The sequence below is a fragment of the Euprymna scolopes genome, chromosome 37 (genome assembly GCF_053919585.1).
Source record: "Euprymna scolopes isolate OS-2025 chromosome 37, ASM5391958v1, whole genome shotgun sequence".
Classification (NCBI taxonomy): Eukaryota; Metazoa; Mollusca; class Cephalopoda; order Sepiida; family Sepiolidae; genus Euprymna; species Euprymna scolopes.
The window spans coordinates 87,183,125-87,208,124 of record NC_136518.1 but is presented as its reverse complement, the minus strand read 5'-3'; the positions used below and the strand labels follow the sequence as shown (position 1 = coordinate 87,208,124).

General features: G+C 30.6%; 1 protein-coding gene across 2 annotated transcripts in view; it reads right to left on the bottom strand.

Moving 5' to 3' along the window:
* Window positions 1–25,000, bottom strand: part of LOC145261279 (receptor-type tyrosine-protein phosphatase epsilon-like) — a 536,465-nt gene that overhangs the window by 286,281 nt on the left and 225,184 nt on the right. For both annotated transcript variants that reach the window (XM_080119758.1, XM_080119759.1), the window contains exon 6: window positions 21,968–22,080. In XM_080119758.1, the coding sequence (XP_079975884.1) occupies window positions 21,968–22,080 (113 nt within the window). The remainder of the gene's footprint in view (window positions 1–21,967; window positions 22,081–25,000) is intronic.

The window sequence follows — 25,000 nt, the reverse complement described above, 5'->3', positions numbered from 1 at the left end:
TATACGTATGCATATACATATATATATACATATACGTACATGCGTATATGTATGGCTTTTATTACTTTTCGAGTAGATTTAAATAAAAATATTTTAGAATTAGTCTTTAAGTTTATGTTATATAACGGTACATATTCTTTTCTGTTTAAATTTACAATATACTTAGTGGTTGTGAAAGGTTGAAACTAGTCAGAGTTTAAAGTTGGCGATTTAAAAGTTATGGTTAAAAGTGCTTTAATATAGTAGAGGAAACTATTGATTTCAATTAGAACAAAAAGTTAAAATTAAAGTTTAAGTTTAGGACGATTATTTCGTTTTATTTGTTTGGATTAAGTCGTATCAAAGCTGATAGCATTTCTATAGATACAGTAGAACCCCGGAATACGGTGACCCTAGGATACGTTTTTTTTTTTTCAGGTTACGATGTGGAATGCGATGTTTGCCGGCCCCTGATTACGGTATTTGCCCCGCCTTACGGTATAATTTATAATGTTATTTGATTATATACATGTGTATTATATACATGTGTATTATATACTGTATTTTGTTACTAATTCTTAATGCCCTACCCCGGGATTCTACTGTATAAAAGTTTATACAAGGTCTACAACACAACACAACACATACAGATAATCTTGATTTTGTCGAATATTTCTATTAAGAGTAAACATCATTGAAGACTTTGGGGGAGACTTGATATGGAATAGAACAAGAATGTATATGGAATAGAACAAGAATGTATATGGAATAGAACAAGAATGTATATGGAATAGAACATGAATATATATATGTTAAGTGCCAAAATTTCAGTGGATGACACACTCTACTTTTTCACTTTATTCGTTTTACTTCAAAGTTCTCAGAAATCAAGGGTCCCACTTTCTGACCTTCCATCGATATTCGAATATTTCATTAAAGTTCTCCTTTACATCTCAAACACTGAGTTTGTAAAGAAATTAATTTTCCTGTCACCAATCGACCATTTACACATGTTGTAATATTTATTTCTTGTGATCATTAAAATATGTTATAATATATCTTTCTTGTGAGATCTTACTGGATTTCATCTAGTCTGGTGGATTATCCGGCTTCATTTTGTCATTTGAGGTAACATCACTTGGAGAAGTTGCACGATTCCTCATACAGAGGAGATTGTATTTGGGCCGCAAATACGAAATGTGATTTTGAATATTTAGTCAGGGTTTACTTGTAGTGAAAGTATCCTCATGCCAAGTTAACCTGACAAACCTCTGTACAAAGAGGCACTCGAGCATAGTGTCTAGTAGGCATTCCAATCCAGTAGGTATTTAAGTTCTCTCCAGTAGGCATTCAACTTCTTTTTTTTTTTCTTTTTCGTTTTCTTTCTTTGAAGAGTGTAATGCTGGGTATGGGGCAGCCAATCCACCTGCCAACATTGCCCTACTTTTTATTGAAACCAACCGAGAGCTCTTTTTAGTATCCTCGTTGTTTCCTTAAGTGCAATTGTCTGGATCTCTTTTGCACTTGGTTCACCAGGAATATTAGTTAGGTAGGACTTCAGGTTCTTCTTCATAAGCCTTGTGGCACCTATAATAACTGGTATGATTGATATCTCCCTAAGATTCCAGCTTCTTTTCATATCATACTTGAGACCTTGGTATTTGGTCTGTTTCTGCTTTTCAGACCTTCATCATTAGGGACACTCACTTCAACCAAGGTTGCAACTTTCTCTAACTTATTCCATATAACTATGTCAGGTTTGACAGCAGCATTTTCAAGGTAGGTCGCTGTAGGAATTACGTGGTCGTAATGTATGGTATATAAGTCATTTCCAACTGTTTTTTCACGTTGATGTTCCCAGGATTTGCTCATTAAGCACTTTTGAATGTTTTGTCGAACCGTTTGCTGATTTACAGACCAATCCACAGCTATTACAACAATAGTTGGGTGATCTGGGTGGCAGCACATCCTCATAAAATTGTTAATCTTGTCTAATATTATATGACATCACATGGTTCACAAAACCAACTTTAGACAAAAGAAATCGGCCACAAATTTTGCATTTCAGTTCTTGTTGAAATTCGGCAGGAACTGCAGATTCATTTTGCTTTCTAAGAGCACGTTTCAATACTGCGTGCTTAACACGTTTTTCTTCAAACTTTCTGGATCCTTTAATGATTAAATTTCTCCAATTATTTCGAACCACAGTTTGAACTTCCCAGTTATTCATATCAATTTCCAACAACTTAAGGTTATCCCTAAATGCATCCTTAAACTTTTTCCGGAAGTTTAAGTTGCAGCCTTTTTCCTAAGAAAGCTCACCAAAAAGCAGTTGTTTTGATAATCTTCCATCTCTCATCTTCACTAAGTGTATAGTCCACTGCATTTGATTTTTTAACGACCCTCATTTCTATGCTACAATTGTTGGATTTTTCAAGGACAACAATATCAGGCGTAAAGGACTTCCAACGGATGTTAAGTATTGTGCTTTTGATGAAATATTTCCAAAGCTTTAAGATGCCTTCGATATGTAGTCCATGTTTCTGATGCCTGTTGCTGTTGTTCGTCGAGGACCATCTGATCATCCTGTAGAGTAGTGTGGGGAGAGTCATCATCGACGAGTGCGGATATGGCTGATAAGTCCATATCTTTGCTTGAAAAGTTCTACTGAGGGGTCAAATCTTTGAACTTTGACCCCTTGACAGCCGAATTTCTGTCCGAAAACCAATCAAAACGATTTTCCCAAATCTCAATAAGCCTTATGTCAAATCTCGAATCTGTAGACTGAAAATCGACAGAGTAGTTTGGCAGGGAAATGTACACACAAAGACACTCAAACAGAGACAATTTCACTTTTATATATATACTAGCAGTTCAGCTCGGCTTTGCTCGGGCCCTATGTACTATTCATAACTTTATGTGCCTATGTATATCTTAAAAAGTGTGAATATGTACGGTAATGCCTTTCTATATAATAGACTTCCTTAACTACTATGGAAAAAAGTTAATAAATACTGCAGAGGTAAAAAACTTTTTAACTTTGACCCCAATTTTGACTCCTTAACATTTATTGTTTTGGGCTCAAATCAAATTAAAATGTTTGACCCATGTCCAGGTAACCTATATCTAAAATTTCAAATGTTTAGACCCAAAATTGGCGGAGGAGTTTGGTAGAGTTTGCAAAGGTCAATTATTTCACCCTTGACCTCTTGGCAGCGAAACTTTCCCCCCAAAACAGATTAAAAAGCTTGCTGCATGTCTGAGTACCCTTTATGTAAAATTTCAAATGTTTAGACCCAGAATTTGCTGGATAGTTTGCTAGAGACCGCAAATGTTAAATCTTTTGAACTTTGACCCCTTGGCAACCAAAGTTTTGGGCCAAAAAAAACGATTAAAAAGCTTGCTCTATGTCTGAATACACTTTATGTAAAATTTCAAATATTTAGACCAAAAATTGGCTGAGTAATTTGGAAGAGACTGCAAAGGTAAATTTTTTTAAATTTTGACTCTAATTTTTACCCCTTAGCATTTATTGTTTAAATCAAATTATAAAGTTTGATCCATATCCAACGAACCTATATTTAAAATTTCAAGTGTTTAGACCCAAAATTGGCGGAGGAGTTTGGTAGAGTTCTCAAAGGTCAAATCGTTGAACTTTGATCCCTTAACAGCCAAATTTCTGGTCGAAAACCGATCAAAAAGATTTTCCCAAATCTCAATACCTCTTATGTCAAATCTTGAGTCTGTAGACAGAAAATTTACAGAGTTATTGTGTAGGGAAATGTACATAGACACACACACACACACACACACACACACATTTTCACTTTTATAGATATATGGATAGACTGTATTAGCAATTTTTATTGACTATTGTATTAGCAATTTTTAATTATTATTGTATTAGCAATTTTTATTAATTATTATATTAGCAACTTTTATTGATTATTGTATAAGCAATTTTTATTGATTATTGTATTAGCAATTTTTATTGATTATTGTATAAGCAATTTTTATTGATTATTGTATAAGCAATTTTTATTAATTATTATATTAGCAACTTTTATTGATTATTGTATAAGCAATTTTTATTGATTATTGTATTAGCAATTTTTATTAATTATTATATTAGCAACTTTTATTGATTATTGTATAAGCAATTTTTATTGATTATTGTATTAACAATTTTTATTGATTATTGTATTAGCAACTTTTATTGATTATTGTATTAGCAATGGTTTGATATATTAATTGATTCACTTGATTTATAGTTGTTACTGTTTCCATTCGATTGACGATGTAGAATTTTACTGAATAAACATTTTGAATATTCAATTCTTTATTTTTACTTTAATTATGTTCTACCAACATTATTATGTAAGGATGCGTGTGGGGAGTGGTGGTAGTAGGTATCAGAGTATTCTTGGGGGGGGGGCGTTTGCCGGAAAAGGTTGGGAAACCCTGCATTACATGCTCTCATTCGTGAGTTGTTGTATGCAGATGACATAGATCTTGTTGCACACAAAGGGGAAGGCATCATCATCATCATCATCATCATCATCATCATCATCATCATGACGGGCTCCTTGTATTTTGGTTTCAATTCCAGTTGATGGCACTTTGAAATCACTACAATATATATTGGGTACAATATAATAATCAATAGAGACTTAGCTCTATAATAATAAATACAAAATATGCATACATTAAAATATCATATTTAAGCATATTTTACGACTGGGCAACACGAGGTTACATGCTAGTATGCATCATCATCAGGATGGGCTCCTTGCCCGGACCAATGTGACTCTTCCTCTCCAGATTTTCCTGTTTTCCATCAGTTGCCTCAGATCTTCAGGTTCACAGTTGGCGTCATGTGCTATTTGTTGGATGTACGTGGATCTAGGTCCTCCGTTTGTGTCGTGGCGTCCATAGCAATACATCACTCACCAATTCATGATTGCTTCTCAGACAATGACCGGCAAATCGTAGGCATCTTTCTCTGATGTTATTAGATTTGGCAGGTAGGTTGCCATAAAGTTGCTGCTTCATGGGATGATTTTGCCAAGATATATTTAATATTGTTCGTAGCATACGAGTTTATATGCCATCTAGTTTTCTTTCCAATCTTTTGGTGAGTGTCCAGGTTGTAGTACCGTAACAGACTCTACCACTGCCCTGAAGAACTGCCTTTTCAGTTTGTCAGCCAGTCCCGAAGTCCATACTGAATGTAGCCCATCCAATGCGGTCCATGCTTTTGAGATGTGAATTCCGATATCTCTCTCTGTGGAAACTATGTTGCTGCCCAGATGGGAAGGCATATATGTTTGTTTTAAAAAAAAGTTGAAGAGCTACCAAGATGTGATTGGTATCATTAAAACGAGCAATCTTTTGTGTTCCAGAATTTATTTTCTACATAGGTACCACCATTCTCAGTACACTTTTGCTATGAATTCAATGAACCATCTCTGCTTCTGACGCACGTTCATGACAGGAGTTGCTTTTTGTTACACTGTCGATATCTTCAGGTCATGATGCATAACGTCAGTCATCATAACAATGCAATTACTTTTGGAATGCCCTCATATACACATACGTTCACACACACACACACACACACACACACACATATATATATATATATATATATATATATATATATATATATATAATAAATAATTATTTACTCTAATAATTATTAAATACCTACAGACACTAGTGTTTCATCCATTCGGGAATCTTCAGTGCTGAGTGTCACGATTAACACCAGTTGATAGATTCGAACCCGGCGGCAGAAGCCATCCCTGGCTTCATTAGTAAGGACCTAATCCATTCGGCTACCATTAACCACGAGAAATGCTATTGAATTTTAAACATTTATTTTTATTATATATATATATATATATATATATATATATATATATATATATATATATATATATATATATATATATATATATATATATATATATATATATATATATATATATATGATTAAAATTATGGAAATAATGTTCTGATTTGATGAAAAGATGAAAAAGGAACAAATCAAATTATATGTTCATCAACACATAATATTTTTGTAATAATCAAAATAAAATATAAAATAAAAACATCATATGGTATATTTCCTTGTGTTAAAATTGATTTGTAACCATTAGAACAAATTTAAACATTATATCATTTGAAAATATTCTAAATATAGCTACTCTTCAGACACTAAAATACATTTTCCTATATATATATATATATGGATATATTCATAATCCCTATTTTAAAGGAACAAGCAGTTTGAACTCACCTCGTTTTCCATATACTTTTAATTGTTAAAAAAACTTTCTAGACTCTTTGTAGTTTCTTTTAATGCACTAATCCGCAAAATTTAGTGCATATTTTACAAACCTCTTTCCTCTAATCTGAAGAATTGCATTTTTCGAAACTCCGCAGAATAAGGTCTTTCCAGTTTATTTGTTCTCTTTGTCGGATAATTAAAAACTGTGTATACCTTCTTTACAGGTTTTAAAAGTGTTTTTGAGAATTTGAATTAATTTTCAATAAGATTTTTCCAATATATATATATATATATATATATATATATATATATGTGTGTGTGTGTGTGTGTGTGTGTGTGTGTGTGTGGAGAGAGAAAGAGAGAGAGAGAAAGAGAGAGTGAAAGAGAGAGAGCATACAAGCACAACAAATATTGCAATGCAATAAAAGAGTATATACATATAATACCTATATACCTGCATCTAAATACACACACACACATATATATATTAGTGATGGAACGAGTCCAATATTTTTCCCAATTCTAATAAAATTACTGATTCCATACGAATTCCTGATTTCGATACAATTACCGATTCCGACTCCAATTCTTTACCGTAAGAACATATGTTAAACATGCATAAATTTCCTCAAATGTAATAAATAAACTTGTTAGGGGGAAGGAATGATCCATCGATTTTAGTTTTTCTGGTAAGTTTAAAATAATTAAATATTCATTATTTCATCATTATTATTAGCAGTGGAAGATTTTGCTTTGAACAGAATAACATTATAAAGACAATTAAAAGAATCTTTTTTGGCATCAGAAAATAGGAACAATTTTTTCCAATTCTGATACCGATGCTGATACCCACCCCCAATTCCAATTTTTCCAATTTCCGATTCTGATCACGAATAATCGTCCCAATACTAATATATATATATATATATATATATATATATATATATATATATATATATATATATATATATATATACTATATATATATATATATATATACTATATATATATATATATATATATATATATACTATATTTTGTATTTTGTGTACAGAAAGTTGTTAGTTGAGACAGATCATTGGTACCGTCGGTTTCAAGCCTGATAATAAGACCCGTTTAAGGTATCCTTATCAAGCTCTCTTCAGCCAATATTCGTCTATTCGAAGAGAGCTTGATAAGGATACCTTAAACGGGCCTTATTATCGGGCTTGAAACCGACGGTACCAATGATCTGTCTTAACTAACAACTTTCTGTACACAAAATACAAAATATAAATACGCTCTTAAAATTTGGATTTTCCTTTTAATTGAGCACTCTGCTGGAATTCTTTTTCCAAAAAAAAAAAAACAATCATATATATATATATATATATATATATATATATATATATATATATATATATATACTATATATATATATCGTCCCAATACTTATATATATATATATATATATATATATATATATATATATATATATATATATATATATATATATATATATATATATATAATAGTGCTGGGACGATTATATATATAGTGAAATCAAATGAAATGCAGTGTTTACCTGATATAAGCAATGGTAAACTTCAATCTAATATAAATACCAGTATTTATATATAGATAATTTAATCCCAACCAAATAAAAAAGCTCAATACACAATAGAGAGTACAGAGAAAGAAAAATAAAACTGTAAGTTAAACTTTACAATCCAAATTTATTGTTTCACTTTACGACTTAGTAAATTGTTTTTTGGAGTATTTAGGCAAACAATAAATTGATTGTAAATTTCAACTTAAAGTTTTAATTTCTTTCATATATATATATATATATATATATATATATATATATATATATATATATATATATATATATATATATATATATATAGACACGTCTGATTGAACACGACAGTTATTCCTTTTTCCGATCTTTCTGGATATCTTTTCGATTTGCCGAGCTTTCTTTTTAATTTCGGCAGGTATATTATATAGAATTGCGCCCAAAAATGATTGTTCGGCCATATTTTTCTCCAAATAAAAAAAGAAAAGAGAGAAAAAAAAAAAAAGAAATTATAAATACACCAAGCCTCAAAGGAAAAGAAAACAATAACAATCACTCCTGACGATAATCAGATGCAACGATAAAAAGTGCTTGAGAAAAATATGGCTAAACAACAACTTTTGTGCGCCATTCAATAAATGCCTGCCGAAATTAAAAAGATCGCTCGGCAAATGGAAAAAGGTATGCAGAAAGATTGAAAAAAGGAATAACTCTGTCGTGTTCAGTCAAACGTGTCTAAATATTGACTTGCTGCCAATATATATATATATATATATATATATATATATATATATATATATATATATATATATATATATATATATAGTCATCCACATACAGTACTGTTTCGCTGTTTCACAGCTCATTAGTTCGGCTAGACAGGCAACTACCTCAAGCCAGCATTGAAACCCGTACGACAGTCAAGGCTCCTAACCATTACGCTATTGGCGGCTGCTGAGCGAGTAGTGAGTTTAACGATGTTTTGACATCGTCCGAAATACCGCCGCTCGATTTGTTTACACAAACAGCATCGCTTATACGCTAATGGTAATTCGTGTATCACTTCTCAATATGCTCAACTCAAGATGAGGAGCATTATAGTCATCCACATACAGTACTGTTTCGCTGTTTCACAGCTCATCAGTGCGGCTAGACAGGCAACTACCTCAAGCCAGAATTGAAACCCGACCTTCTGTGCGACAGTCAAGGCTCCTAACCATTACGCTATTGGCGGAAAATAATTACATAAACAAAGCAATTAAATAATTACATATATAAAGCAATTATATATATATATATATATATGTATATATATATATATATATATATAATTGCTTTGTTTATGTAATTTTTTTCTTCTACATATGTCTTTTAATATAAAGGTTTTAATTTGTTTGAATAATAAATTGATACATTTTTATTTGTGATGTAGGTTTACTTATTATAAATATATAAAGACATATACATTTTTATTCATTATGTAGGTTTACTTATATAAGTACATATACATGTATAAACAAAATGGAAAAAAAGAAAAATCTACAATACAAAAATACTAATGCATATAAATTTAATCATCCGTTCAATATTGAATCTAAGAAGACGGATGGAATGGGATGAAGGCCAAAACCCCTAATCCCATCCTCCGTATATTCAGTTTTGGCTATAACTATTTTCATTGCAACATCTATTCAGCTTTTCTCACTCCTCCTCTAACTATATTTACCTCCTACCCTAGATTTTTTTTATTTATTTATTTTTTTTTTTATTACATTTTCACCCCAAACAAGGCAAATTGCCACTTTGGTGTAGGGGGCTACTATCAGGGGCAACAACTACTGGGGTACTATGTAGGGATTTGGGCAGCAATGTGTCGGTTCACGTTACACTTGAACTTCTGCACGTCAGTACTGTTGGGGAAGCAGGGACCTGGAATGGAATTCCAGAGTCTTGCGGTTCTGGGGAAGAAACTATTGGAGTAAAAAGATCTTTTACATCTAGGGACCTCTACAGTGTGGGGGTGGGATCTAGTAGCCTGTCGGGTTTGTCGAGGGTGCTCGCGTCGTGGGGGCACAAGTGATTGCAGTTCGTCAGAGCATTCACCACTAAAATACTTGTAGAACAGGCAGAGGGATGCAACATTTCGTCGATGGGACAGAGGCTGAAGCTTAGATGCCAGTTCAGGGCCTATCAGGTTTGCGACTCTCTTTTGAACCTTGTCAAGGAGCGAGAGACTAGTAGCAGATGCACCAGCCCAGATGTGGCAGCAATACTCCATACATGGGCGAATGGTGGCCTTATAGAGGTACAGGATACTTTCAGGTGTTAGTAGTTTTCTAGCACGGTAGAGAGAGCCTACCTTTCTTGCAGCGGCCCTGGCAATGCCTTCAATGTAATTGTTCCAACTCATATTACAATATTTCGTTCCTAATATAGCTATTGCTAGACGTCGCATTTTGTATCAACTATTTAGCACTCCCTCTCCTCTTCTGATGAGAAGCATTAGGCTTCGAAATACCCAGGTAGAAAGAGCATCTAATTCCCTTATCTATAATGATGCAATTTTTATTATGGAAGGGATGATCAAATTTATATGCATTAGTATATATTTTTGTATTGTTTTTTTTATTTTTTATTTCTTTATTTAAGCTCCGCCTCATATGTGGAGTTTTTATTATCCTATAATTCTCAATTTGAAGAATTCTTCTAACTCTTCTTGTTTCTCCCGTATATATATATATATATATATATATATATATATATATATATATATATATATATATATATATACATATATATATATATATATGTATATATATATATATATATATATATATAGTAATGTGATTGATAATTTAAAATTCAAATTAGAATTAAAAATTAAAAATCTGTTTCATAAGAAGGAACAACAACAAAGGCAATAATTTGTACGATCGTTTCCGAAACGATGTTGATTGTAGCTTATAAATGCATGAATCAACATCCAAATGAATGCTTTGACGATAATTATGGCTTTCAAAAGGCGAAGAATTAAAAGATACATCTGCCTTACTTAAAAATGCTAGGTTTATTTATGGTGTCTTTTACATATATTAAAAAAAAAAGCACCCAATATTTTTGCTGATGAGGAGACTTTGTTAAAAAAACTATATGTCAAAATTATTGTCCGTGGCTTAATGTCTATAAAAAAAAACAAACATTGTTTTCCGAAACGATCGTACAAATTATTGACTTTGTTGTTATTCCTTTTTGTGAAACAGATTTTTAATTCTAATTTGAATTTTAAATTGTCAATCGCATTACTAAATATTAAAGTAGCTCTAGGATATTTGCCTATCGAGCTTATTATATATCTGAATTACAACGAGCACTGTTCTTTTCTTGTATTTTAATTAAATTAGTAATTTTATTATCACATTAAAATACACTCTGCTCTTTAGACTACTGTTCTAACCCCCTTTAAATATATATATATATATATATATTGGTGAAAATATGTTTTTTCAATTATATTTCACCATTTATTTATACCAATCCTTTAACGTATGAAGCTCAATGTAATTACAGAGCATATAACAAATAAATGACAAAATATATATTCCACATTACAAGATGTTGACCATCTTACAATTTATTTCTTGAAGTATGTTGACATGCACAATTCTTGACGGAACCCGTTTCGTAGTGCAAAATCATTCATTTAATTATTATATCAATCAATGAATCTATTCTGCCCTTAACTCCTCACAAGAAATAGCAAATATCAATTCACTGAAAGAAAATAAAATGCATTGGGCAAGATTACAAACTTCGAAAATTAGGAGAGAAGTTGCAATTACTATTATTTTTTTCTTTATTAGGCCATTGTTGAATTTTTATATCTTGAAAATTCAAACATGGCGTATTTTATTTGTTATATATATATATATATATATATATATATATATATATATATATATATATATATATATATATATATATATATTAATTTTATTTATACAAACATTAATGGCTACATATGTGCATACATGTTTCTGTAATCACCCACGTTGGGGGATTACGTCTTCAGGCCAAGAACTACCTTCAAAAGTGACATTTCCACCAAATACATTTTTCTATTTCGTTTATCAAGTTAAAAATACAACCTGGGTGGGAGTCAAAAAAAAAAAAAAAAAAAAAAAACGGTAAAAGGATGAGTGAGGTCTATGAAGATGATAAACATCTTTTTTCTTTTCCCCCTCCCCCATCTAACTTAACTTTTGGCTTTTTATGGCATAGGGTACTTGAGAGTTTCGTTTTCTTGTCTTAGAGTCTGTAAGTTAATAACCTTAGCTATGGTCAACCAAGTACTGACCGGTGCCTTTTTAATCTACCTCCACCCACACATACACGCAACACACACATAACACATCCATACACAGACACTGCCAACACACACATACACACATTAATCCATATATTCAAAAGCGAATCCATGCTGAACACTTTTTGTTTTATTTACTGAAACTAGATAATGATTCTGAAACTACGTAGAAGATAAAGTAAAAGTTACATTAAGGTAAATAAAAAAATATAAATAAATAAAAATAAAATACATAAATAAATAAATAAATAAATAAAAATAAATAAAAAATAAAAAATATATAAAAAATATAATAAAAAATAAAAAAATAAAAAAATAAATAAATAAGATAAATAAGAATAAAAATAAAATTAAATTAAAACAAATAAACCAACAAAATGTGAATAAATATAAACCAGAAAGTTATCTAAACCCCACATGTACCTATATGCGTGTATCAATACACTTATAAATGTCTAACATTTATCTACACCCGCGCATATATACACACACACACATTTCAGACATACAGAGACAAATAATAGTATTTTTCTTTACTTATGTAGCGTGGTAACATCTTCGTATATGCAATATTATGCTACCCGACTACAGACGGGTGTATATATATACATATATATATATATATATATATATATATATATATATATATATATATATATATATATATATATACACACACAAATACACATACATACACATATATACACAAACACACCCATACATACATACATAAATACATACATATACATATATATATATACATATACACATACATACATATAAACGCACACACAACAGACATACATATACATATCCACACATACATACATATATAACATATATATAAACAACATTCGGACATCCATACATTTTTGTAATCTATATTGTTACAACAATTCTATACGAGGCAGCCTATTCTAATAGTTCAGAAATATACGTGTGTATACATATATCTACATACAATAGACACAGAGACACATCCACATACAAACATACACACAGATACATAGATACAGATATATATATATATAAACATACAAACATACATGCATACGTAAAATACACTTATATATTCAAAGTCACACAAATATAGACATATATATATATATACATGCATACATGTACCGTGCCACCAAATGATACATCTAAAGTAGAAACAGACATGAATACACCTACTATATAAATTCACTTTTTCTATCAAATTCCACACGTCTAGTTATGTTTCATGGCCCCATCCGCTTGTTACACTTTCCTAAGTTGTAGGTTTTTACCGTAAAAATTGACACTACGTAAAAATTTATATTGAATTCAGCATGAAGTTCATAGGGTTATCCTCATATTTAACAAAGATTCTTTCGATGGTAAGGCAGATATACATAAGATGTATCACGACACAATAATAATATATAATAACATATGACAGAAATCAGAGTATTTAGGTTATACAAACCTAGTATATAAGCTTATATATTGTAGTACTTACCTTCATCTTTGCTTATTCACTCTAAAACCCTTATTCCTTTCTCTTCCATTCACCCTTCATTCCTTACTTTCTTTCATCTATTTTTTTTTTTTTTTTTTTTTTTTTTATATAAATAAATTATTTTTCCTACCCGGGTATATAAAGATCATATATCCATACATGCACACACCCAAAAATATCCATATGCATACATTATTACGAGCTTCACTCAGAACGATCTATTACTCATTTAGTTCAAATATACCTTCATACAGGTACTTATTTCGGCTAGTAATACCATAACTGCTCGATGAAGTAGAATATTAAGTGACTTACGTAACCCATATGGGTATGATTATAGTTGCGACCTCACTTATCCTCTTTGTGGGGGGGGGGTTATTTGATGGGGGTTAGTTGTACTTATAGCAGTTCCATTATCCTAATTTAGAGTTCCTTAAGTGCATGTATTCTGAAATGTTTGCAGGATATAGCAGTTTCTTGTTTAATATTCAATAATTTTTCTCGGTCTTTAAACCTAGTTATCTCAAGTTTTTCTGATAAGCATAATAGACATGGTGAGTTCAATGAGTGGCAAGTATTGGCCCTTCTAATGATATTCCATTCTATACTAGGTGTTTTATTTTCTCTAACTAATTTCCAGTAATATAACGATAAGGAAGTGTCCTTTTCATATGTTTGATTATTCATCGAGCGTGTATGTCCATAGAATCTATTTTTGAAAGTCATTTGGGTACTCCCTATGTAGAATCTTTCGTCCCTTGGGTTCTCCACCGGGAATATCCTTGCTTGGTATACTACCGATGAGGTCAGACATTCATTTTTTATTGGGCATTCCTCAGGTTTTTTACAGTTACATTTATTCACTGCAGTGTTTGCACTAGTATTCTCCCCTTCTCTATTAGTCGTCTTTAAAATTCTTCCATTATGCTTTTTTATAATCCTTTCCAAATTATTACTACAGCTGTAACTTAATTTTAATGTATTTTTATTAAATATTTTATGTAATATATTATTTGGTGGGAAATGCTTATTAATAAGTTGTAAAAATTTTGCACCAAGTTTTGTTTTCAACATAATGTTAAAGGGGGGTGTGAACCAAATAATTTTCCTACCACGATTTCTAGATCCATTTGTGCTAGTGTTATTTACTTTATATTTTATCTCTATGTCCTTATATCCACTATTTTTAAGTGCTGTATTATAAATAGCTTTGCAATTATTGAAAGTTACTTCATTAGATGAATTGTTACTTATTCTACTTTCAATAGATAACGGTATATGTTTAATAATGGATGGTGGATGGTTAGACTGCGGGTGTATATAAATAGGATTAGCGTTATCCTTCATATATGGTTTATAAGCATAAGTTACAGTGTTTGCACTAGTATTCTCGTTATATTTCACTTGTTACCTTATCTCTGGAAAATAACAACCTCAATATATATATATATATATATATATATATATATATATATATATATATATATATATATATATATTGAGGTTGTTATTTTCCAGAGATAAGGTAACAAGTGAAATATAACGAGGTTAATACGAGAGTGCTCAATACGGAAGTAGAGCAAGGTGTATTCTAAATTTGTTTTTATATTAGCAGTAATGTGTTGCTACACAATCATGTGCATGTTTCGGTCATTAGTATGTAGTAACTAGAGACCTTTTCAGTAGCAAAACATTACTGCTAACGTAAAGACAAACTGGATATATATATGACGGTAAAATCAAAAAAATGTAAGTCCAAGAAAGTTAATTTAATTTTCCATTCGCACAAGTAAAATCTATTCTTGGATTTACATTTTTGGATTTTACCGTCATTGGATTATTTACCTTTCACCTGACTATCTATTCACGTGAAATCACCTTTTCATTCACCATATTCCCTCTACTTCACTTTTTTTATCAAGTAAGATTTTTGACTTACTTGCAGTTTCATCAAATACTTTTGTATGCAAAATCCGATCCCGCATTTTGCTAATTCCTACCCTCTGATGAGAACGAAAGTATTTCTTCGAAACTCCGCGGATTAAGGACTATTCACCTATTAAATGTTTCCTTTTCAGATTAAATATGTTTTTAACTCGTTTTCAACGTGTTTTTTAACATGTTTTATTAACTACTTGTTCGTATTATAAGCTCTATCTCCTACTTGGTTTTATCGAGCTTTTACATCTGGTTGAGATTACTTTATAAATATTGGTTCTTTAATATTTATAATATAATTTAGTTTTACCATCTTGGATCATTTTGGTAAATTTAATTGTAATTTTTATTTTATATATATATATATATATATATATATATATATATATATATATATATATATATATATATATCTTCTATAATATAAAGCTGAATGTGTGTGTGTGTGTGTGTGTGTGTGTGTGTGTGTGTGTCTGGTCACGAATAGGCTCCTATATGGTTGACTATTATAGAAAACTGATTACATATAATGATAGAAGATGTATCGAGACACAGGAATGGGTATGTTTGATCTGGCATAATGATGATTCATTAAAATTGTGGGGTCTGCGTTCGCGCCTGGCCTCCATAGAATGAAAATAGGCATAAACTTTAATAAAGACTTTTCATATCTATTTACGTAAGTATACTTTGATAATTATGTTTCAGTTTGAAGAAATATGGTATGATAAAATTATGGGGTGTTCGTTCGTGCCTGACCTCCATAGAATGGAAATATATCACAAAGTTTAACAAGTTTATTTTTTTATATAGATCCACATAATATTGTGATAAGTGTTTTAATGTGAACAGGTATAGTATGATAAATTATGGGGTTTAACTATTTTATTTTCACTTTCATCATATTTTGCTTTGGTTTTGATACCCCCAAATTCGAAGCTATCTCTTTATAACCCTTCCTTTTCATAACCTATCATACTTTCATAAATCAGAGTCCATTTTCTGTAGGCTGTTTTTGAACCCAGTCAATGGCGGGTACTTTTGCTAGTATATATATATATATATATATATATATATATATATATATATATATATAGTTTTTCGGTGGGAAGATAAAATTGACAAAAATTGAATTTAAACAAGGGTCGTTGATAGTGCTCAGTCATAGGAGTGGAAGTTATATTTTTTTAAATTTTTTTATGTACTTTAATTAAAATTTAATTTAAAGAAATTTAATTCCGCCCATCGCCACTCATGGCGAATTTTTTCTCCTCAAAATTTGAAATCGTGTTGAACTTTTTCAGTTTTTGTACCTTAATTTTTCTTGCCTGATGATATTTAATATGATTGAAAAGGTCTGCACATCGTAGCAAGATATGACTGTATTAAGATAAAAAATTATATATATATATATATATATATATATATATATATTAAAACATGGAAACATTGCTCAATATACAAAATTTTAATAACATTCGAGTAAATATGCATAAAATGTTGATATGAGCATATTGATGGCCCCTGTTTATTATATATATATGCATATATAATTTATTTTATATATATGCATATATAATTATTTCCACGGCCAAACAACGTCGCAGCCTACAAGAGCCATGACAGCCAGCAAACCGGAAGTCCAAGATTCGAGTTTCTCCCTCGTCTTGACCTTCGAATCTTGGACTTCCGGTTTGTTGGCTGTCATGGCTCTTGTAGGCTGCGACGTTGTTTGGCTGTGGAGATAATTATATAATCTCTCACATTCTGAAAATTATTTATACACACACACACACACACACACATATATATATATATATATATATATATATATATATATATATATATATATATATATATATAGATAGATAGATATAGATATAGATATATAGATATATAGATATATAGATATATAGATAGATATATGTATTTGATATGATGTGTTTTGTGAGAATTGAATAAACAATCCTATGACTCCTTACTGTGTTCATATATGAAAGTGCTCAATAATAACAAGTACAACAGTATATTTATTTAAAACACTTGTTTGTTCATACAAACGTATTTTTCTAAGGGTACCAACTTATCAACCCACTTTGGCCACTCGCGGATAAGTGTTTGGCTACATAAGTGCGTACATGTTTCAGTACATTTATGTGTGTGCGTGCGTGTGTCTGAAAACACTATATATTATGCAATACTCTACAGTGCTGCTACAAATAATTATCTTTCGTCAACAAAAGAAAACAATGCATTAAAACATGACACAACTACACATGACACGAACTTTCATCATCCAATAACAATTTCAGTTGCTTAAGCATCAAATATGGGTCGTCATTCCAAACTACAATTTATACGCGTTCTTTTTTATTAAAAAAAAACAACAACTAGAAGAATCTTATAAAACAAATGTATATAACAAATCATTAAAGACAAAACCCATTCTACATGCAATTACAATCTCCAGTTAGCGTATATCGCAATATTCCATCATGCTCTAGTTTTTCTATATCTATATTTTTTTACATTCAAAAAATATATTTACTAAGATTATCGAGATTATAAAATAAATAAATAAATAATAAATTTTTTCATGTTTTACGAGATAGGTTCAGTTCATTGATTGAGATCGTCGGACTGACTTCCTCATCTTGGTTGTTAGAGTCACAACGTTTCGTCCGTTTTGCCCTCCTTTATCAGGTGTTTTGTATCGAACTGGGGAACCGTTTGTTAGGAGTCTCGAACCCAACCCTTTATTATTATTACAGGGGTACCGTGTTCGGACTCCAGCTAGGCTCTGGGACATAGTTGCTGATTCTCTGTTTTGAATGTTACTTTTCACTGCCTTCGTTCAGGATTGAACTCAGCACCTTTGGGTAACTGTAAACTTTGATACAACGTCTAGGACCACTCGGCCATATGTCACTAGGCCGAAACGTTGTGACAATAACAACCAAGATGAGGAAGTCAGTCCGACTATCTCAATCAATGAAATCACCTCATCTAAAAAATACAGACAATTACTAGGTTCAGTTCGTACGAAACTTACCCTGAATTGTGCTTATCTAAACAAATTTAAAACGACGAGTGCTTAAATATCCATTAATAAACAAATATGACAAACCAAGAAAATCAAGAAATTCACTCTTCGTAGCTATTTAATCTATGAGAGATTTAGGGTTCATTTTATGAGATATTTGGATGACAAACAAACTCTCCTCGTTAGCCGGACACAAAAAGCAAAATATTCTAAAATATGTTTTTATCATTGTCAAGTTAACTCCTGAGTACTTAGTAATCAGAAGAGATTTTGAAATAACCTACATTTTAGACAGGGTTAGACAGGGTTAAGCTCAGGGTTATGGTTCTCTGTTTATATTTGAGCCTGATTTTTAATTACTCTAAACCAAAACAAAAGTGATCTCAAATGAAACGCAAACGATACAAGCCACTATTAAATTGAAGATGAGATAAAATCAAGTAAAATAAAAAACAAATATAGAACAGTGAACATCTAAATATCACTCCTTAAAAGAAATAAAATGTCACAAATTAAGGGGTTGGCAGCTGTGTTTATATTTTAGGCTCAAAGATAATAAAACACTAGACTATACATAACAATACTACTCAAGCTACTTAGAATTAAAAATTACTAAAAAGCAATATATGGATATCATTTAAAGACATGCATATATATATATATACACCAAACTCTTAAATTAAAACGAGGTTATTAAGAGTGCTCAATAAAAAAGAGCAATATATATATATATATATATATATATATATATATATATATATATATATATATATATATATATATATATATATATATATATATATATATATATATATATATATATATATATATATATATATATATATATGGCATAATTACGTTGACACACTGATTCTCGTCAGATAACCAAAGTTAAGCAACGTTGAGCCTGGCTAGAACCAGATGGGTGACCATTTGAGACTTCTAGGCACTATATGTGCTTTCGGCTTATATCGGCATTGTTTTCAATCGTCGTGAACATCCACTTTCCATTTAACAACGCCGACTCAGGGGGGGATGTGGGCGGGGATTGCGCAACTCTTGCCACAAAAAATCCAAGTGCAGGCACCCTTACAGTGGGTATCTATAGTCTGTCAAGAAGCTAGCATATATATATACACATTTTGTGTGAGTGTGTGCCTGTATATATATATATATTATTATCATTATTATTATTATTATTATTATTATTATTATCATTATTATCATTATCATTATTATTATTATCATCATTGTTATTATCATTCTCATTATCATTATCATAATTATTATTATCATTATTATTATTATCATCATTATCATTATCATTATTATCATTATCATCATCATCATCATTATTATTATTATCATCATTATCATTATTATCATTATTATTATTATCATCATTATCATTATCATTATTATCATTATCATCATCATCATCATTATTATTATTATTATCATCATTATCATTATTATCATTATCATCATCATCATAATTATTATTATTATTATCATTATCATTATCATTATTATTATTATTATTATCATCATTATTATTATTATCATTATTATTATTATCATTATTATTTGTATCCACAAAAACGTTATGAATGGATATAATATTTTACGCAGCAATTTTCAATGTTTACTTCTACAGTGCTCAATGCGTGACTAGAGCCAGGTAGTAAGTTATGAAAATGTATTTGGTGATTATGCTATACTGAATCTTCCGCATTTCATCTTTATATGAACGTGTAAAGCTGAAATTTTATCCTGACGGGTCCCTACGGGGATGAAACGCGAAAGATTGTCTGTAGCTTAATTACCATAAATATTTTCAATAACTTTGTCTCCCACCCTCTCTCTCTCTCTCTGTATATATATATATATATATATATATATATATATATATATATATATGAACAAATGATTAATAAAACATGTTAAAAGACATCTTGAAAAAGAGTTAAAAACATATTTAATTTTAAAAAAGGAAACACAAGATAAGTGGATAGTATTAGTAATATTATATATATATATATATATATATATATATATATATATATATATATATATAGAGAGAGAGAGAGAGAGAGAGAGAGAGAGAGCATTTCTGATGAAGTTTTTTTCGTAAGAATTGAATGCATTTATATGAGAGTGCTCAATAACAATAGAGCCGCATCTTTATTTAGTATGAATGTTTACTTACACAAACAATTTATGCTACATATGTGCATACATATTTCAACTAAACCAGTACACACACACACACACACACACACATATATATATATACACACCCATAAACAATTAGTAAAGATTAAGTTTATAAGCCAAAGGCTACTTCCAACTTGAAGCAAATATAAATATTAATATTTATATTGTAATTCGAACCAAATAAAAAGCTCAATACAATCAAGATAGGAAATAGAGCTTGTTATGGAAGAACACAAACTGAAACTTGGAAATTATATTTTACATGAATTTATTGTTCGACAGGATACTCAAATAAAATATATTGAAATTTTTCAATATATTTTATTTGAGTATCCTGTCGAACAATAAATTTATGTAAAATATAATTTGGTCTTAAATTTGTATATATATATATATATATATATATATATATATATATATATATATATATATATATATATATATATATATATAGTGTTATAATGGAATAATTCCAGGAGGAAATCCGGGTATGAGAGCTCAATGTGGTAAACAGAGCAATAACATAAAAATAAAAATATAACACGGAAATTACATAATTGTCGATGCAATAATTTATTTCAACTTTTTTTATTTTATATATATATATATATATATATATATATATATATATATATATATATATATATATAGATAGATAGATAGATAGATAGATAGATAGATAGATAGATAGATAGGTAGATAGATATTTGTGTATCACACAGACATCATAGAACCACGTACGATGTCACTACAAATACTTCTCAAGCGTTAAGAATCCTTATATCTGAGCCTTATTTTCAATTATTCAAAAAATACTACAAATAATTAAAACAAAAACGAAGGCTGTCTTCAATGAAATATTAAAATATAAACTCTTCTACAAATGGATAAGAACAGCATGATAAAACCAAAACAAAGTCGATATGTGGCAGACAAGACAGAACCACTTTTTCATGCAACAACAATTTTGAATTGCATTTTAAATATAATTAAAAATAATTAAAAAATAAAAGATAACAAAGGATGCAGAAGACGTGTTTTCTAAATATAAAAAATAGAAATAAGTATTTTTTTTTTGTTGTTTCTCTTACCTTGACTTCGCGATTAAGATCCCGGGGAGCATCCTTGCGCCTCAGCCATTCTAGGAACTGATCAGGTTGGATAGGTTTTCTCTTGATAGACTCGATGTCCAAGTCTTCCTTTTCTGTCGATTGTAAACAACAAAGTAATGGCACTTTAGACAATGATGGCATTTCCAGTCGACAAGGTTCAATTGGTGTCGGTGGCGGCAACGCGCTGTTATTTTGTTATTGTGCCATACTGCCTGTCGAGGGGTAGCGGAAGACCACAGTGCACAAAGATGTAATTTCTCTTGGTACCGCATGTCATAAGCTCATAGAATAGCGGGAACAAACTTAGCAGATTCTTACTTCTTTCACGTCGTTTTGTTTTGTCTGAATTTTCTTTTTTATTGAGGTACGACAATAACGACACCGTTAGCTGTAATAGTAGTAGTCGTAGTGGTAGTAGTCGAAGAGAGTTGGAGGAGGATAGGGATAAGAGTAAGAATTAGACAGAGAGAGAGAGAGAGAGAGAGAGAGAGAGAGAGAGAGAAAGAAATTACAGAGAGAAAGAGAGAGTAGGAGTTAGAATATAAGGAGGAGGAAAAGGAGGAGGGAGAAAGATGTTAAATTGGAGAGGGAACAGGAGACAGAGGGAAAGAGAAGGTAGGAGGAAGAAAATAAGGAAGAGGAGGAAGAAGAAAAAGAAAAGAAGGAAAGAAAGGAAGAAATATATAGAATTGGAGCGATAACAGGAGACAGAAGGAGAGAGAGTAGGAGGAAGAAAATAAGGAAGAGGAGGAAGAAGGAGGAGGAAAACCAAAGGAAGAAAGCAAGAAAGATGTATAGAATAGGAGAGAGAATAAGAGACAGTGTGGGTATGAGGAAGAAGAGAAATAATGAGAGGGGGAAAGAAAGAGGAGGGAAGAGAGAGAGAGATGTCGAATTTGAAGGAAAAATGGAGAGAGAGACAGAGAGAGAGAGAGAGAGAGAAAGAAAGGAAGATAAGGAAAATAAAGAGGTATAGTAAGAGGCGAAGGAAGAGGGAAGAGATAAAATGAAAATTGTAACGCAATCACAGAAGGAGGGGAAAATGAAAAATGAAAAAAGAAAGAAAGAAAAGAGGCGAGGAAGTGGACAAAATTAATTCATAAAAAAAGGAAAAGGAGAAGTTGGATATGACAGAGAAGGAGGAGGATGACGAGGAGGAAGAGGAGGAGGAGGAGGGGGGGAAGAACTGAACGTGCAAAAGAGAGGTGAAAGTTCAAAGGAAAAGTGAGAATTGGTGGAAGAAAAAAAGCTAAAAAAAGTAAAAGTTTAGAAGAAAAAGGAGAAGAAGAAGATTAGTAGTATGGATGAGAAAAGAAAGGAAAGAAGACAGAAGAGGAAGGAAACTTTAAATAAAGTAGAAAAAGAAAAAAAAGAAGAAAGTAAGAAAAAAGAAAAAAGTTCAGAAAATATTAAAGTTGGAGGGGGAAATATGAGAAAAAAATACAAAAATGAAAAATAATTATTTGAAATGATTTTGATTTTAAAGTATACTGTCCTAAAAGTAATTTTTTTAAAATAAAATTAATTTCTTTAAATAGTGGGATTTTTTAAAGTAATTTAAAAAAAATGTTTTTTACAGCGATATATTTAAAAAAAAATACAATTTTTAGAAAATATTTTAAGGGTAATTTTAAAAAATAATTAAAATAATGTTTTTTTTAAAACAATTTCTTTACAAGAGCAAAGTGATTTAAAAAAATAGAATTGACTTAATTTTTTTTATAGGAATTACCACTTATCAATGGAGGATCATAATGGTATATATATATATATATATATATATATATATATATATATATATATATATATATATCAAGATATAATCAATATCAATTTGAATAAAATGTTTTAACGTCTAAATTTAACAACATAAAGAGAAAAGACGAAAGAAAAATTTAAGGAGACACAAGGGGATATAGATTCAACGTATATTGCAGTAGAAATTTTTTACACAGAATTTAAAATATTATATTAAAATATATTTTGGTTGCATTTTACTGTATTTAATTCAATAGTGCTCAATATTTAGTAGAGTTGATGAACGCTCATTGGAAATTACTCGTTTCAAAATTCTTTGGAAAGTAAATAATAAAAAACCAATTCGAAACAGTTATCGCAAGGCATGGAGAGTCCTGGAAATTTGGGAAGACATTTTATCACTCAGACTCCATGGAAAACCACCTGTTTTTTTTTTTTTTTCGGTGAGCAATCACTGGTAAGGACTTGTGTGAGAACAAGTTCTAGTGAGCAAGAAAGTAATTAATGACACATGGTTATTATCTACACATTTGCAGTCATGTTTCAGTCATAGATACCTTAATAATGTAATGTAGTGATGTCCCTGAAATACTCAGATATAAAATAGTAAGAGAAATATGTGTGTGTGCGTGCAAAGGAAGGAGGAAACAAGGAGGAGAATTCAAAGAGACACCTGTTATCGATGTTGAAAACACTGCGTTGCTTAAGTCATCTCCGCGATAGTGGTTGCTGCTGCACGACGAAAGATTTACCAATATTAGCGCCGCACGCTACAAGAGAAATATCCGTAGTAGCGCCAAAACCCTAGCAGTACAAACAAAATTCTTTATTATATTTTATCATTATTATTATTATTTCAATTTTCGTTCTCCTCATAAAATGTACAAAGTCAGACCAACCAAACCATACTTTTATGCCAACGTTCTGAATCCTTAAAAAAACAACAAAAAAAACTCTATTTACTTATATACATAGCAAAACAGTCTTTGATGAGGCGGAGATCTTTCTGCGGGTGACTATATATGACCCCCACCAACCCTGGCGAGTTGAGCACTCTAGTAAGTGATATCGCCAAATTAGCGATAATGCAGACCTTTTTGTAAATGAATAGAGCCTTCTTCGGCAGCTGATATTATTTATATACAGATCAATGTTTCCCTTTCTTGAGCTGATACCGTTTCGGGTAGGATCTTCAATTGTCGAACAAATAGTTGAGTTTCGGATTCAGAAGAAAGCTGTTGTCTGCCTAGTCAC